Below are 16007 nucleotides of genomic sequence, written 5' to 3'. Positions count from 1 at the left end.
GTCTTGAAACACATACAAAATATAATTTAAGAAATGAAAAAGTATTAAATTTAATAGAACAGTTTGTAACAATTTTATGACCAGAAAAAGCACCCTCACTCTTTCCTGTCTGAACAGAACCTTCGTCTATTCATGACGATTTCCTTAGTGACTACCTAGCCAGGAACAAAGAGAATAACATAATCCACTTTTGAAATGCTGTCTTGTTGATAGGACATAATTGAACAATACTAAAATGATATTTGTAGTCATTAAAATACTGCATAGCTATTTTGACTGCCTTGGAAGTGAGGTCCAGAGAGTGTGTCCCCAGACCTACAGGCCTAAGAACCATTTCTGCCTCTTTCTACAGCAGGGTGTACTCCCTACAAATGAAAGGGCCTATTGAAAGAAATGCACATTTAAATCAGGGGCTGGAGAGATGGCTCAGCCATTAGGAGCTCGGGCTATTCTTGCAGGGGGCCTGAATTCATTTCCCAGCACCCATATTGAGCTTGCAACAAACTGTAACTAGGCTTCAAGGCACCCAATGCCCTCTTCAGCATATATGTATATGTATACATATATACATATATATACAGATACAGATACAAATAAATATGTATATTTATGTATATATAAAACAGCTAGGCAGTGGTGGGGCATGCCTTTAATCCCAGCACTGGAGAGGTACAGGCAGGTGGATTTCTGACTTTGAGGTCAGCCTGGCCTACAGAGTGAGTTCTAGGACAGCCAAGGCTACACAGAGAAACTTTGCATTGAAAAACTCCAATAAATAAAGACAAGTAAACAAACAAATAAATAAAATAGAAATAAACATTAAAAAAATAATAAAATATAAAATGAATTCATAGACTATCTGAGTTCAAAGGGCTCCTAAGAACTTCTAGAAGCCTGCAGATAGGGCAGAGCCAAACCACCTGACTCGACTAAACAGAGAACATCAAGGCATTGATTTTACATTCAAAACATTTTTAAATTCCTGTTGCTTGGTGCCTTTGATTGTTTCTCTATGGACAATTGGTGTAACCATTTGTGTAATTAATAAGAACTCCACATGAGCCCACAATAGGAGCCTCTATTTTTATTTTTATCAGATTTAGTGGATCCGACTTACAAGGGTTCTCATACTTGAACTTCTTTTTGTTTTGTTTTGTTTTGTTTTGTTTTTGTTTTTCGAGACAGGGTTTTGAGACAGCCCTGGCTGTCCTGGAACTCACTCTGTAGACCAGGCTGATCTTGAACTCAGAGATCTGTCTGCCTCCTCTGCCTCCCCAGTGCTGGGAGTAAAGGCGTGCGCCACCACGTCCAGCTGAGTTCTTGTTCTTCTCATGGAGGTTTAAGGAAAACACTTAACAAACAGCTCGGTGGACTAAGTCCACCAGACTGGAACCTCTGAGTTAGTTCTTAAGACCCGATGGCCACCAACACCCCTAAGGGGACAATAAGCCACCATTTTCTTTTCTTCATTTAGCTTAGTTCATCCTCTTTGTGAATAAAGATGAAATGTTACCCAGTCTAAAGCCCTCGCCTGCCTTTACCCAATACTTAGTGCCCAAAGTTTTTGTTTTTAAAAAAAAAAAAAAAAAACAACAGTGCTGATATCCAAAGACTCAAAACTAATAAACTTGAGGTTGTAAACAGAAAGGGCACATGCCAGTCAAAGTGACATCCCCCAGCTACTGAAGGGACTAACACACCATGCTGTTAACCACAGGTTAAAAGATGGCTCGCCTGCAACGTTGAAGTCTGCTCGCTATTTGGTACATGGCTACTCGTTAATTATCAAAGATGTGACAACCGAGGATGCAGGGGACTACACGATCTTGCTGGGCATAAAGCAGTCAAGGCTATTTAAAAACCTCACTGCCACTCTCATTGTAAACGGTAAGTTTAACGTTCCTGTGAGATCTGAGCCCCAGGGCAAAGTTAATGATCATTTTCTGGTTCGAAAGTCAGTATAAACGATCAAAGAAAACAAACTTTTTTTAAATTGATTCTTGAGTTTATTTTATTTTATTATATGAGTGTTTTGCCTGTGTGGTGTATGTACATATGTGTGCCACATGCATGCCTAGTGTCTGAGCAGGTCAGAAAAGGATATCAACTCCCCTGGAACTGACAGATGGCTGTGAGCCAGCCTGAGAATCAAACCCAGATCCTCTTGCAAGAGCAGCCAGTGCTCTTAACTGCTAAGCCATCTCTTTAGCCCCACATAAATTTTTATATTCTTAAACCGCTTCTAATGGTTGGGATGAAGTTCAGTAGTAGAGTGCTTGCCTCCTAAGTAGGAAGCACTGGTTTTATCCCTAGCACCACAGAAAAACAAAGGAAAGAAACCCCACACCCTGTCCCTGTCATAACCACTTCACAATTTCTTTGTGGGGGGTGTGTGTGTAGCCCTGGCTGTGACCAGGGCTGTCCTTGAAATCAGAGATCTGCCTGCCTCTGCCTCCCGAATGCTGGGATTAAAGGCGTGTGCCACCACGGCTCAACTATTCATGTTTTCTTATCTTTTGTATGCAAGGTGGCTTTTATGTCTCACCAATATTCATACTGTGGAATCAAATAGGCATTTTCCTACGTAATATGACCAGTTTTTGCTCCCCTACCCGTGGCATCCAAAGCCAGTGTGACTGGTCTCTCCAGAGAGCTCCCGGAGGAAGCCCCCGGCTCTGCCCTTGATCTCACTCTGCTTCTCTTCCTCTCTAGTGAAACCTCAGATCTACGAAAAGTCCGTGTCCTCGCTTCCAAGCCCACCTCTCTACCCGCTGGGCAGCAGACAAGTCCTCACTTGCACCGTGTATGGCATCCCTCGGCCAACAATCACGTGGCTCTGGCACCCCTGTCACCACAATCACTCCAAAGAAAGGTAGGGACAGTTAATGTCTTGAGTGATTTTTCAAAGACCAACTAGATTCTTTAATGGCTGGAATTTACCAGATGTATATTGGGTTTGGGACAAAGGCTTTCCCTGTGTTCGAGCCTGCAGACAGTAGGTATTCCTTCTCACTGGAGACAGACACCCTACCCTTGGCTCATGAGATCACAGGAACATGGGACAGAACCACGGTTTCCCAGGACCGAGGAGCTGTTATGTGACTCAGAATTTTCGTGCACCCTTTCCCAGTTGAGTAGCCCTGCCAAGAGCTCTTCTCCTCCGTCAGTCACCCTGGTCTTTCTACTCTTCGTTTTCGCATCCTTGGCTGGAATCCAAGTTCTTCGTAACACATGGCTACCGTTTCCTATTTTGGGCTCAGCCCGTGCTTTTCCATCTGTCTGGATTTTGCTTCCACCTATTGTCTGTCTCCTAAGAAGTTGGTTTTTTTTATCAGACCCCCAGGCTCAGCTCCTAACGTTACCTTCCCTGTGAACCCTCTGGTCTGCCTCATTCCAGCTCACTTCTCCCTCCACAGTATAGGCGATAGCTGTCATCACGCACCATCCTCGTTGTGTTGGCCCATGTGCCCAGCTGTCTCTTCCTTAGGCTCTAGATCAGCCAACTGCAATCGTTTAGCAAATGCTTGGTATAAGCTTGTACAACGAATGCAACCCTACCCTCTGTCAAGTGCCCGGCATTCTCCTTGCATCCTGCCCACGACTGATCCTTGTTTGTTTTGTCTCCGGTTGTTTAGTCTAGAGAGATGATACCTGTGATAATTCATGGGAGGGAATTGGAAGGACAGGAATAGAATGGCCAAGTACAACCGGGAGACTGAAACACTGAAAGTACCCGAGGGTTACCATACTCATCTCGTCTCCGTGTTGCTTTTAGCTCTCCCTGGAGGATGCTGGGGACGATTGCTATTAAACTAAAGCAAACAAACTCCCAAACTAGCTTGATAAAAAGCAAGCCTGGGATAATTCTGTGATGGCTATTTGGTTTTCCAGGATCTTCCCGTAATTGAGATTCTCCATCGCTGCCCTAATCCCTTGTTTAGGACATGGTATAATGATAGTGGAAAGTTACTGGTGAGAGGTGGAATTCATGAGAAGCAGCTATTTCCACATAAGTCTGATTTTTCATTTGAGAGTCATTTTCTAAGAATAGAAATAGAAGTTGCAAAATATTTAGGACTTGTGAACATTTCATGGAGAATACAAGAGAGTGGACGGCTGTGATTTTGTATTGTTTGGCTAGTTTTAGTTAAGCATCCACGCTTGGTGGATCGGCCTCAAATATAGGCGTTTGTAGTGAACTGGTGAAAAACTAGTCAGTCAGGATCCAAGTTTAGAGTTACATTTTTATGAACTAGCATAGCCTTTTATGCATGTATTTAAATTTCTGTTTTAACATTATCAAACCTAAAGCTTCAATGTTGCTCTTAACTGAATTTTAAGAGTAACTATGTTAGAAAAAAATTCAGTTCTGAAGTCAGGACACTGTATTATGAGTTTGGGGTTGAATGAGGCTCGTGAAATGAAACAAGGGGGCCCAGGTGGATGCCGTATGTAACGCCTCTCTTTTTGATCTCTGTGGTGTGTGATCTTTCTCCCATTCTGTGAAGAATGTTCAGGAAGTCCTGGAAAGATGTCTTACTCCTTTGAGAAAAAAAAAAAAAAAAAAAAACATTGCAACACTCAGAAGTACTGCCTTAAATCTTTGTTGACTATTTGAATTATTCTTTTAAAGTCATCTTACTATTTATTTTTAACTTTAACAATTGACAAGATAGACATGCGAGGTAGATAGTGCCTACTGTCCTTGATTCCTTCCTTGAATCAGGAAGTGTCTGCTATGCTTATTTTTGAGTTACATATTTGCATGGGAGTATCTATGCATGATCTCCAATTATAAAAATGCCTAACATTTCAGAATGATTACACATATAGTTATATATGTGCAGTAATAGTTATATATGTGCAGAATAATTATTAGTGCTTAAATCTGAGACTCTAAGTCAATATCTACAGCTCAAGGCCTAGTTTATTTTGGTGTCCCAACATTATTAATTGTATTTCCATGACCAGCCACTTAATACAGACAAGTTAATTAAAAAAGAGAGATTCAGACCACTCAAATTTCAGCATTTCCTAGAATCTGACAAATATTTTAAAACTTCAGAACTCCAATGGACCTAAAATTTCTTAGTTAAAATATGGCGCACGCCTTTAATCCCAGCACTGGGGAGTAAGAGGCAGGCAGATTTCTGAGTTCGAGGCCAGCCTGGTCTACGAAGTGAGTTCCAGGACAGCCAGGGCTATAGAGAGAAACCCTGTTTCAAAAAACAAAACAAACAAATAAAAAAATTTGGTAAAATAGTTTATACAAATGAACTTTGTTTCAACTGAGTAATACTGTGGTTTTTGTCTCCCCTGTAATTCATTCTTATAAAGCATTTCTAAGATGCCCTGGTGGCCTATTACACAGTAGCATAGCTATAAATAACAGCTACATGTTCTATAATGCAAGAAGACTGATGAAAGGATACTCAGCATTAGTGTCACAAATAGATGAGAAATGTTTGAAGAGACAGCTATGTTTAAACATGATACAATGTGTACGAGTGTGGAATTATCACAGCACCACATTACATTTGTGGTTTATTGGCTATAGGCATCAATTTTAAGAACAACACTAAGAATAAAGTGAGGGTATTATGTAAGTTTCTATAACTAATGATCAAGAGGAAATAACGGAAGGTCGCCCATTTCCCTATCCGACTTTTGGATGGTAAGGTGTTCAGAGAAGGAGAGAATTTCTGGTGACTGTAGTAGAATTAAATTGTCAGCCCTGAGTGAAGAGGGGTTTGAGGACTATTTGTCTTGATTCTTAACCATCAATAGAGACATCTAGTTATATGCTGACCCTCTTTTGTGGGAGCTTAGCATCACCCTAGGCAGCTTCCGCAGGAGTGTTACATGTTGGATACCCTCTACACATCATCTGTTAATGTAAATAAAGATGATTAAACACACTTCACAGGCAGAGGTAACATGTCTGGGGAGAGCCCACGGTGACAGAGAAATCTGAGAGTGGGCTTTTACTAGCATTTGGAGGACCACATTTCTCGGAGACCCATACTAAGTCCATTCTGAGGAACATGGAGGGAAATGTTTTCGCCTACATCAGAACGAATTTCACAACATGGGAAATGATACTGACCATTTCTGAAAAGTATTGGATGATGGGAAGCCAAATGCAAGTTCGCTTTGCTATAAAAATAGAAATCTAGTAAGTCTGAGCGGATACAAGCAAGTCAGAGGAAGAAAAAAAATTAAGGAACTAAGAAGACTAAAATAAAAGTAAAAGGAAGGGCAGAGAGGTGGGCGGGAAGCATGATGCGACTCCCCAGGCACTGACCATGCTGCTCATCCTTTCCCACCCCGGCAGGAAGTAGCTCTGCCCAGCCCTGTAAGGAGGATAAGGCTTGGGCGGGACGGGGCAAGCTGGTGAACCAGCTCCCTTGCCCATAGCCCATACCCAATTGAATTCACTTGTCCCTTGATTTTAAAGAATAAAATAGGAGCAAGCCTCCTGGGCCAAATGATACTCTTACTTATTTTTAAAGATAAAAAAAAAAAAAACTTTTTTATGTATATGAATGTTTATCTACTTACTTGTCTTTATATATACCATGTGCATGCAATACTTGTGGAGGCCAGAAGAGGGCGTCAGATGCCCCTGGAACTGGACGTAACAGGCGCTTGTGAGCCGTTATGTGGGTACTGGGAATCGAGCCCAGGTCCAGTGCTCTTAATCACTGAGCCTTCTCTGCAGCCATGGGTATGACTCTTAATGGCAAGCCCCTGGTGAGCTTTGCTGCAATGTTAATACACTCACAGGCGAAGGAAGGGTTAAAGAAGACTGTGCAGGGTGAAGAGGCTGTTCTCTAGAGCGACAAGCGACAGCACAGGGCTGGCAACAAGGAGTCCCTCTCTGAGATATGGAGTTCCCAAGAGGATGCGAGAGGGCTTTGGGCAGTATCTACCTGTGCTCACAGTTGTCAGCCCTGTTCAGAGGCTGCTTTGACTCCTGTGTTTCAATGCCTGTGAGACCTTCGGGTGACTGAGTAATGGGTGTCTGAGCTCCCGTTCATCTCCTCCCCCAATACTTTCTGCTACCTAACGTCATCTCCCCCATTAGTAGCCAGAGCAACATGGTTTTTGTGTGTTTTTTTCACTTTTTAAGAACTCAAGCTTGTTTTTAACGTGTGGCTGGGTCTTGACTACAGGCCCAAGTCACTCTAATTCTCTCTCATCATCTGCCATAGCTTTTGGCAACTTGTTACAAACCTAAGCACATGTAGGAAAGGGGGATGCTCAGCTGGGCAGTCACCCCTATCAGGTTGGCTTGGGGGCATGAATGTGGGGCATTTTCTACACTGCTGAATGACACGGGAGGACCCATTCCCTCTGTGGGCAGTGCCATCTCTAGGCCAGTGGGCCTGGTTCTATAAGAAAGGCAGCAGGGCAAGCCAGAGGAAGCAAGCTAGTAGCAGCCTTCCTCCCTGGTCTCTGCTACTGTCCCTGCCCTTGGCTTCCCTGGGTGATGGATCATAACTTGAAAGCCAAATAAACCCTACTCCTGGCCCCAGGTTGCTTTTGGTCAGTATTCGATCAGAGCAGTAAGAAAGCAACCGTGGTCACAGGTTTAAATTCAGAATAATAAATGACATCAATTTTATAACAGATACAGTCACAAAGCAGACTTTTAGTCTCTATAATGGAGAAAATGTTAGACAGCATGGATTTCTTTGCAAAATGGTTACTTTTAAGGACCTACTGTGCTGGCCAGAGTGGTGCACACCAGCACTTGGGAGGCAGAGGCAGGTAGATCACTGTGAGTTTGAAGCTAGCCTAGTCTATATAGTAAATTCCAGCCCAGCCAGGCCTATACAGTAAGATCCTGTCAAAAACAAAAACAAAACCAAAACAAAATAAAACAAAAGCCAAAACCAAAACAGTGATGGCCACTGAAATGTTTTAGGAATCACATTAATATTACCTGTATCCTATACATGGATTTTGCACATCATCAGTGGCCAGCCCAAATGTATGACGTCAGCCATCTCATCACACAAATATGCCGTAGCTACTGGCCGTGTTAATTATCAGTTGCCACTTGTTTTGACTGTGTAGGATCAAACTTTCTTGGTGGTTACTTATTGCGCATGGGTGTGTACCCGCAGATGATCTATTACAAGCTGTTGTGGCACTAGAGACCTAGCAATCAAGGAAATGGGTTCTAATCCTGGCACTGGCCCTGACCTCTGTGGAACCCTGACTAGTTGGTTAACCTGAGCAACATGCTCTCTGTAAATGGCAATGGTTGGTGTCTCCTTTCCTCTCATTCCCAGGGACGGAAGAGCTCAATGAGAAAATCACCTTAAGTCACATGCTCGCCTTCCAAAAACAAACTAACTAACTAACTAACTAACTAACTAACTAAACTAAAAACCGGGAATAACATGCCAGCTGATGTTCATGGACAGTGGCTCCTCAGCTGCCTATAAATTATGAATTAACTTGACCAATTAACTGGATATTAATGACAAGCGAACAGAACATTTTAATGGATGAAAGCAGGGTGCTTATGTAGGTAATACTCTGCCTGTGATTCCTAACACAGGTAATCACCAAGTAAGAGGGGGAACAAGAAGGCGGGGCTGGTGACGCTCAAGTACACTTGTGTGTGTGTGTGTGAGAGAGAGAGAGAGAGAGAGAGAGACAGAGACAGAGACAGAGACAGAGAATGAATGAATGTGTAACCATCCCTCCACCACCAGCATCATCCCACATACCCACTGGTGCAAGCCTGGACCATCTCTGGTGATCATGGCCCAGCAGAGATGTAACACCTCTATCTGGCCATCTCTAAAATTTACCATGCCTTATTTGGCCTTTTTCCCATGAGTCCCATTAGGATGGAAAAGACAACACCGAAGTCTCAATTTGTAGAAGGCTAAATCGTCTTTATAACTTTCTTGGCTAAGCTGGTCAGTGGTCTAAGAAAAACTCAACAGACCCATGATGGACCCCAAAAACCACTGTTTCTAAAGCTCTTAAGTAGGTCACTTATGGAGTCTAACCTAGTTACATCTGTTAGAAGACAAATAGGTAACATTATTCCCTGCCACTCAATGACTCTTTGACATCCCATCGCTGAAACACCCAATAAAGGGGCTCAGGGTACACAGCTAGAGAAAGTTCACCAATTCAGGACTAAGTGTCATTCGCCCCTTGCTCCTGCGAGAGGAAGGGTGGCCTACAAAATCAGGGAAAGATGGGCTCGGAGAAAGGTCATCCTAATTGCATTCCTCTATTGTTTATACTTGCAAATCTGCAAGAAAAGCCGGCCAGAATCATTAGGGATGTGTCAGGGATAGCTCATTCCAGAGAATTGTAGTTTGGGCACCAGCGGGGTGTGCAGAATGAACAGGATACAAACAAGACAATTGTGGCTGGCAGTTAATTAGAAATGTCCTCAAGGACCCAATTGAATCAACGGCTGGCAAGAACGTGAATTCGTTTTTTTACGCTGCCGCCATTTTAGGCCCTGTATTCATTCTGCTCTCTTCCTTGAGAAGGAGAGTTTTCAGTGGGCCAGATGTCTGAAGGAAGTGGTCATCTAAGAAGGCTGTGTCTGTGTAAATATGACCACTTTCCTCCTGTTTTAATATCTACTGCACTGTCCTTCAATACTCTGAGACTTTCCACCCAAGGCTCTGACATCAGTCTTTGCAGAGTGTGTCTAAGTCCGAGGGCTCCAATAAGACATTCTGTAGGGAATTTTAATTGGCCATAAGCAAAACCTGGGGTCCAAATGAGGATTTAAGAAGACCACTTGACCAGGCCTCTTGAGCTGGACATTTGAGAGCAAACTCAGCCAAGTAAAACCGGCCATCTGATACAAGAGACTTTTATCAGTAGCCAAGAGAGTGAATGGTCACTGACTAATGAGACACTTTTTGCGTTCTCGTAGATAATTGTGAGACGAGGAAGCACCCCCCACATACTGCCCAACACGAATGTCCAGACAACGGCCCTTATTAATATTTCATACACAGTCCTGAGAACAGAAGCGCTGCTTCATCTTCCAGACCAATGCCCCCTCTCCACTTGCCCGTGCTTTATAAAATCTCTCTCTTTGCCCACTCTTCATCCTACTGCAGGGAACCCAACAAGTAATTGTTTCTAATGAATTAACTGTCTCTTACAATTGCTATCAAACATTTCATTTTGTGTTTTAAATTAAGCCAGAACACTGCGTCCTGGGCAGTTTGCACTGGCTTTATTAGGGTCTTCTCAGCAGGGTTTGGTGGTGTTACCCAGAATTCATGGTAGCAAAAGGTAGTGGCACACAGTTTAAGAAAATGCCTCGAGGAGATAGGTAGAGGCTTTTGGGTTATCTTTGGTCACATGGAGTAATGTTTAAATGTGGGGTGAACATTTTTATTGTGGATGTAGAGAGTGATGCTCTGACCGGAGATCCTCATCTAGTGAGTAAACAGGCTGGACTCTCTGTGCTTGGCTGAGAATCTTTTAGATCTCTAACCGTTGGCCTGGTAGAGTTGTTTGTTGAAATATGCACTTTAGTGGCCAGTTTTCATATAGCTCAGGGCCCCGTTGGCACAAAACAGAACCTAGTGAATGGGGAAGATGGAAAGAAAGTAGACTGTAGCCCAAGAGGTACCCACAATGCAACACCCACCCTTGGTCCTCACCTCTACATAGTCCCTGTAGCTGGTCCTTCAAGACAATGGTCTACCCTTGGCGGTTTGATGGGTGTGTCCCTCTGGCATCAAAACCTCTGCTTATCTCCTTGTATAAGTTTTTCTCTAGTCCACATGGCCACTGACTATGGGAGCTGTAGTTTCTCTTGTTCTGCCAGAATGAGCCTTAAGCTCGGGGTTGGTTTCTCAGATTAGAGACTAAAAGGAAAGGGCTAAACAGGTTGGTGCTGTGGGCTGAGGATGGTAGAACAGGGGAACACTGGCAAGTTGTTTGGAACTTAGCTCTGCAGGTGGGAGCAGGCCTTTGGCAGGAGCATGAGGCAGTGTGGTGGGTCTGAATGAGATGAAGCTGGAAGCAGGGTAGGCAGGGAGACAAAGAGCTAGTGAGCCCACTCATTGTATGCTTTGTCCTTGAGATCATGACCCTCTGTGGCTTTCTCACTGTACGGTGGGAGGTGAGCGGTGTTAATTTCTGGCAGAAGAGCCCCATTTGCTCACGAATGTTCTGGGTTAGAACTCAGCAAGCACTCAGCCCCCGCCCTCTAGGCCATGTCCCTGTTTCCACTTCATTACTAGCTGCACCCCAGGACTGCATCGGGTCTCCACGGCCAGTGTTTATCATGAGGCTGACCAAAATGGGTCAGCCACTGGTGGGTGGCTGATGGCCAGTTCTGCAGTTTAGAAGAGGGGCCATGTGAAAGGTAAGAGCTGGGCCCTGAGCACAATGAGCAGGCTTTGTAATATCAGATGGAAAAGGACAGGGATGGAGCAGGGGTGACAGGGGTCTAGTTAGAGAGGGCACGCCTCAAAATCAACATGTCTGGCTCATCAGCTTCGGCTCCAGGAAAAAATGAAAGGCACCATAGGAAAGGCGAGCCTTACTACAAGCTGCAAGTTTGGGGGTAGAGCTGTCAATCACTCCCCCTTGCTCCCCTGGCCAGTGCCTGGGAAGTTCTACTGTCGGTTGACCAGAAGTTCTTCATTCGTACAGATGGCTTTTCACAGGCTCCCTACTAGTGCTCATACCTAGCATGTGTCAGAGGCACTGGGTCCCTGAAAAGGCCTTCTGTGACCAAACACCAAGGGTGTGAAATTGAAAGGGCCTCTATCTGAGGCCATTGATGGTCCCAGCCCCATCCCTGGACAATGCCAAATGATCACCTGCCACTGCCTTCTTTATAATCTGCCCTTGGAAGGGTGGAAAAGTTCTTGGCCAAACAGAACTACAATGTGGGTAGAGATGATTTTGAACTAAATCGTCCATCAAAGCTGCTAGGAAACATTTGGTTTTAGAATTCCATTTTAATGTTCTTTATAGTAATTAAGCACTTGCTTAGCAGAAGTGGCAAGCTCCTGTATGTCATAGGCGTGCACTATTTAGTTATCACAGCATTTCTGGGGGGGGGGGCAGAGATTTTATCACTGCCAGTTTCCAACTCAAGGCAGGCCTGGGGTTCAAGGACCTTTTTAGGAAACAGTCCTGGCGGATGTGCCGGAGAAAGCTGCCATGAGCAGCATCCAGTGCATTGGGATCAGGCAGTTGAAAGCAGTTCACATGTTCGTTTCCAGCATTGTGCTCATGTGCGCTTGTGCTTTCTCCTCCCTCTCCCTCCCTCCCCCCTAAAATTAAAATGGTGACCACTTAGGCCTTCACATGAGTAAGTCTGGTCAAAAGCTGGTTTATTTTAAGAAGCCCATGTCGTGATATCACAAGAGCCAGTTGTGCAAGGTGTTAGGATGAAATATGGCCTACAGCATAAGAATGTAAGCTCAAGACCGGGCTCTACCACCCGCTGTCATCTCCCAGCTGTGGGTTCTAGACCTCTTGGAGACTGGCCTTCCTCATTTGTGCAATGGAGTCAGCACTGACATGGGGAGGTGGGGGTGGGGAAGGGGGAAGATGCATATCACACACTTAGTCCTGTGCCTGCCATGGTGCATGTGCTGAGCTTCTGTGATGGAAGGTGCCTAGATCTTCTAGGGTACCCTTTAGGCAACTACAGGGTGTCTCCACTGCCGAAAACCACAGTCCCCAAAGAGGACCCTATGTGGACTGACCGTGAGCCATCTCTTGAGACCATCCATGCTGGTTGACAAATGTTCTCTCAAGAAGAATGCCAGTGTCTTTGAATAGGTCTCTGAAAACTTTTCCCAAAATATAAGACCAGAAATATCATACAGCCTCAGTTACTTGGGAGGCCAGTGGAGTTACAGCCACCTGTGTCTACTGTATCCAGTCCTTCTTCAGCCATAAAAGGTTCAGATGCCTGCCCTGTGTAACCTCTGGTAGCTTACAGCTCTTGGTGGTTTGCTGGCACATTCTCCATTGTATTCTGGTATTTTTTTCCCATAAATTTGACCTGTCTCTTTGATGGACAAAGCCATCCTTCAATAGCAGAACAAAGCAAACCATGTGTTTCTTTCAAAATACATGGGAAAGGGATGTGCAAGGAAAAAAAAAGGAAGGTAATTTAAATTAAAGTAGTGCTGGTAACTGTGAGCCAGGACTTCTGCCCACCTGTGGGAGATGGAGAAGACCACCACTGGTCCGGCTTCCGTTTTTCATTAGGCCAGAAGATGCCTCTTTCACACGTCAGCATCCCTGTCTGCCTTGAGACTGACCAGGAACATCACTTTGTCAGGCAGTGAAACAGCCAAGCTGACTTTATCCAGGTCCCCATCAGATCTGTCGTCACTTATATTTGTCACTGTGAGTGGACAGACACCAATGGTGTGGCACAGTGATTGGTTTAAGAGGTGGTGTGAGGTCATCTGATGGTCACTAGTGCCTGTCTTCTCAGCACATTTGAGGTCAGTGACCTATGGCAGTTTGGCGCCTGATAAGTGTAAGGCCACATTCGGATTGGCCATTCTGCCGGGCTCAGTCTCCACACTTGGCAGCGAGCTGAGCCCAGGTGGGCTCTCTAGCCAGTGAGGTCACACTGATTAGTAAGACAATCTCCCAGCTCCTACGTAGCTCTCAGTGCACCAGATGACAAGTAACATTTCCAGTCTGCTTCTCTGTGCCAGGCACAATGCTAAGCCACCCATTCAGTTGCCATGTGATAATTCCTGATAGCAAAGGGACCATCTTTAAATTGCTCAAACCCTTCCTGTTTGCTTTTTAATACCTATAATAAAGTCATGGTAGCATGGGGTTGGTCCGTTGTTGTTTGCAAGGATTCTTTAGCCCTACACCTGGGTGGACCGGGAGGCCAAAAGTGTTACACCCAGACAATAACCTCAATAAAAACATTGATTTTTCTTCATTCATCTTTCTTCTTATTGAAGGACTATTTGGTCTGCTGAGGAAGGATGACTTTTATAAAGAGATCTTTAAGGAAATGTTAGGAGTGGCTACCAATAATATCCTTTAACACACTCAGGAAGGACATGCAAGAGGGTGCTCCAATCACTCAGTGAACATCCATTGCCATAGAGTCAGAGGTGGTTTGGATGCAGTACTCGGGAACAAGGCAGCAGCAATAAATGTTTGCGATAGTAAGAGCTCCAGGGGGATTCAAACCAGGCTAAGATCTGAGAAACAACACTTCCCTCAGGCTCTCTGGGCACAGCACGGTATTCCTCAGTCATGTTTCTGCCACAGTGAAGGCCTCAGGGCTGGTCATTTGGCCATCTCTCTGTGTTGTCCAATGACAGGAGCAGAATATATTGTGATTTTTGTCATCTGTGAACCTAAGACAAAAAAGCTTGAAATCATTCAAGAAAGCAAAAGGGTCAGAAAGGCCTTGACAATTTTTCTGTGACTATCATTCCTATACTCAGATTCTCAAAGACATCTGCTGCCCAAAAGCCACCCCCTACCACCCCATCCTCCCAGCTCTGCCACCCCTGTGCTAAACCATGACCCCATGCCCTACCGTGTAGCAAGTAAACTGTCTTCCTTTCTGCAGGCACCAAACCCAGTGATAATCTGACATGCTCTTCACTGAGTGATTGGAGCACCCTCTTGCATGTCCTTCCTGAGTGTGTTAAAGGATATTATTGGTAGCCACTCCTAACATTTCCTTAAAGATCTCTTTATAAAAGTCATCCTTCCTCAGCAGACCAAATAGTCCTTCACTAAGAAGAAAAATGAATGAAGAAAATCAATGTTTTTATTGAGGTTATTATCTGGGTGTAACACTTTTGGCTCCCGGTCCACCCAGGTGTAGGGCTAAAGAGTCCTGATCCTAGCCCTGACTCTGAGAGATCCTGGAAAGGCGGGGGATGGGAGCTGTCCGAGCTCATGCTATAAGCCAAGCACAGAGGCTATCATGAAGAAGGGAGGGAGAGGCTGGAAGATAGGCCTGAGTGTAAATGGACCTCCAGAGCAGGAAGCCTGGCAAGCCAAGCCACTCATGGAAAAAATGGTCTTATCTAAACAAGGGTGGCCCAGGACTCTGGATCCCCTCCACCATTGTCCAAGGAGTTGACCCAAAGCTTACCTACAGTCTCCAAAACTCTCTTTGCTACCACCCCACTCCACCCCCACCCCACTGAGACAAGAAGTAATTTTCAGTATGGCCTCCAGGGCGTCACAAGGTCTCTCAATAAGGTCAGCCCACCGGAGTCCCCTTGGCCTGACCCCGTGACCACCCTGAAGGGCCAGGCTCTCTTCCTGAGCTAAGGGAGCAGGAACCATTTTGTCTAAACACGCCTCCCAACCCCACACCTCTCCTGCCAGCATCCTCTCCCCGGCTTGTTTTATTTAAGAGGACGTGAGAGGAGGGAAGAGTGTTGGCAGAGTTGGTCAATCTGTTGTTCCTGATGCGCTATCACCAGTGTTTTGACATAACACCCACAGTAGCAGTGAGATGTTTACATCAGGCCCTCCCGCAGGACGGAGGCTTTTCTTCTCCTTTCTGGTTTCTGTTTTGGTTTGTATCGATTTAGCTACCCTTTTTGTGTCCTACCTTGAAATGATTCCGTGTTCTCTGCAGTCTCATCCCTTTTTGTGTCCTACCTTGAAATGATTCCGTGTTCTCTGCAGTCTCATCCCTTTTTGTGTCCTACCTTGAAATGATTCCGTGTTCTCTGCAGTCTCATCCCTTTTTGTGTCCTACCTTGAAATGATTCCGTGTTCTCTGCAGTCGCATCCCTTTTTGTGTCCTACCTTGCAATGATTCCGTGTTCTCTACGACCTCATCTTGGTTCATAGGAGCAATGAACTCTCATTAAACACATCAGCACTGTCCGTGACCATCCTCAGAGTTCACTAGCCAGAATAGAATCAAAGAAACAGGGAGAATATTTGGTTTGGGGGGCATTATAGAGCTTTCTAGAGTCTTGGGTTTTTTTTTTCTTCCTTGATTAAGTTTTAAATATACA

General features: G+C 44.7%; 1 protein-coding gene across 1 annotated transcript in view; it reads left to right on the top strand.

The window, feature by feature from the left end:
* The window catches only part of Flt1 (fms related receptor tyrosine kinase 1), a 163708-nt gene that overhangs the window by 51551 nt on the left and 96150 nt on the right, over positions 1-16007 (top strand). The window contains exons 9-10 of the mRNA XM_021162004.3: positions 1718-1887; positions 2713-2872. Of these exons, the coding sequence (XP_021017663.1) occupies positions 1718-1887; positions 2713-2872 (330 nt within the window). The remainder of the gene's footprint in view (positions 1-1717; positions 1888-2712; positions 2873-16007) is intronic.

This window comes from Mus caroli, unplaced genomic scaffold (genome assembly GCF_978045245.1).
Source record: "Mus caroli unplaced genomic scaffold, Mus_caroli_1 scaffold_4, whole genome shotgun sequence".
NCBI lineage: Eukaryota > Metazoa > Chordata > Mammalia > Rodentia > Muridae > Mus > Mus caroli.
This window is presented reverse-complemented; position numbering and strand designations above follow the sequence as displayed.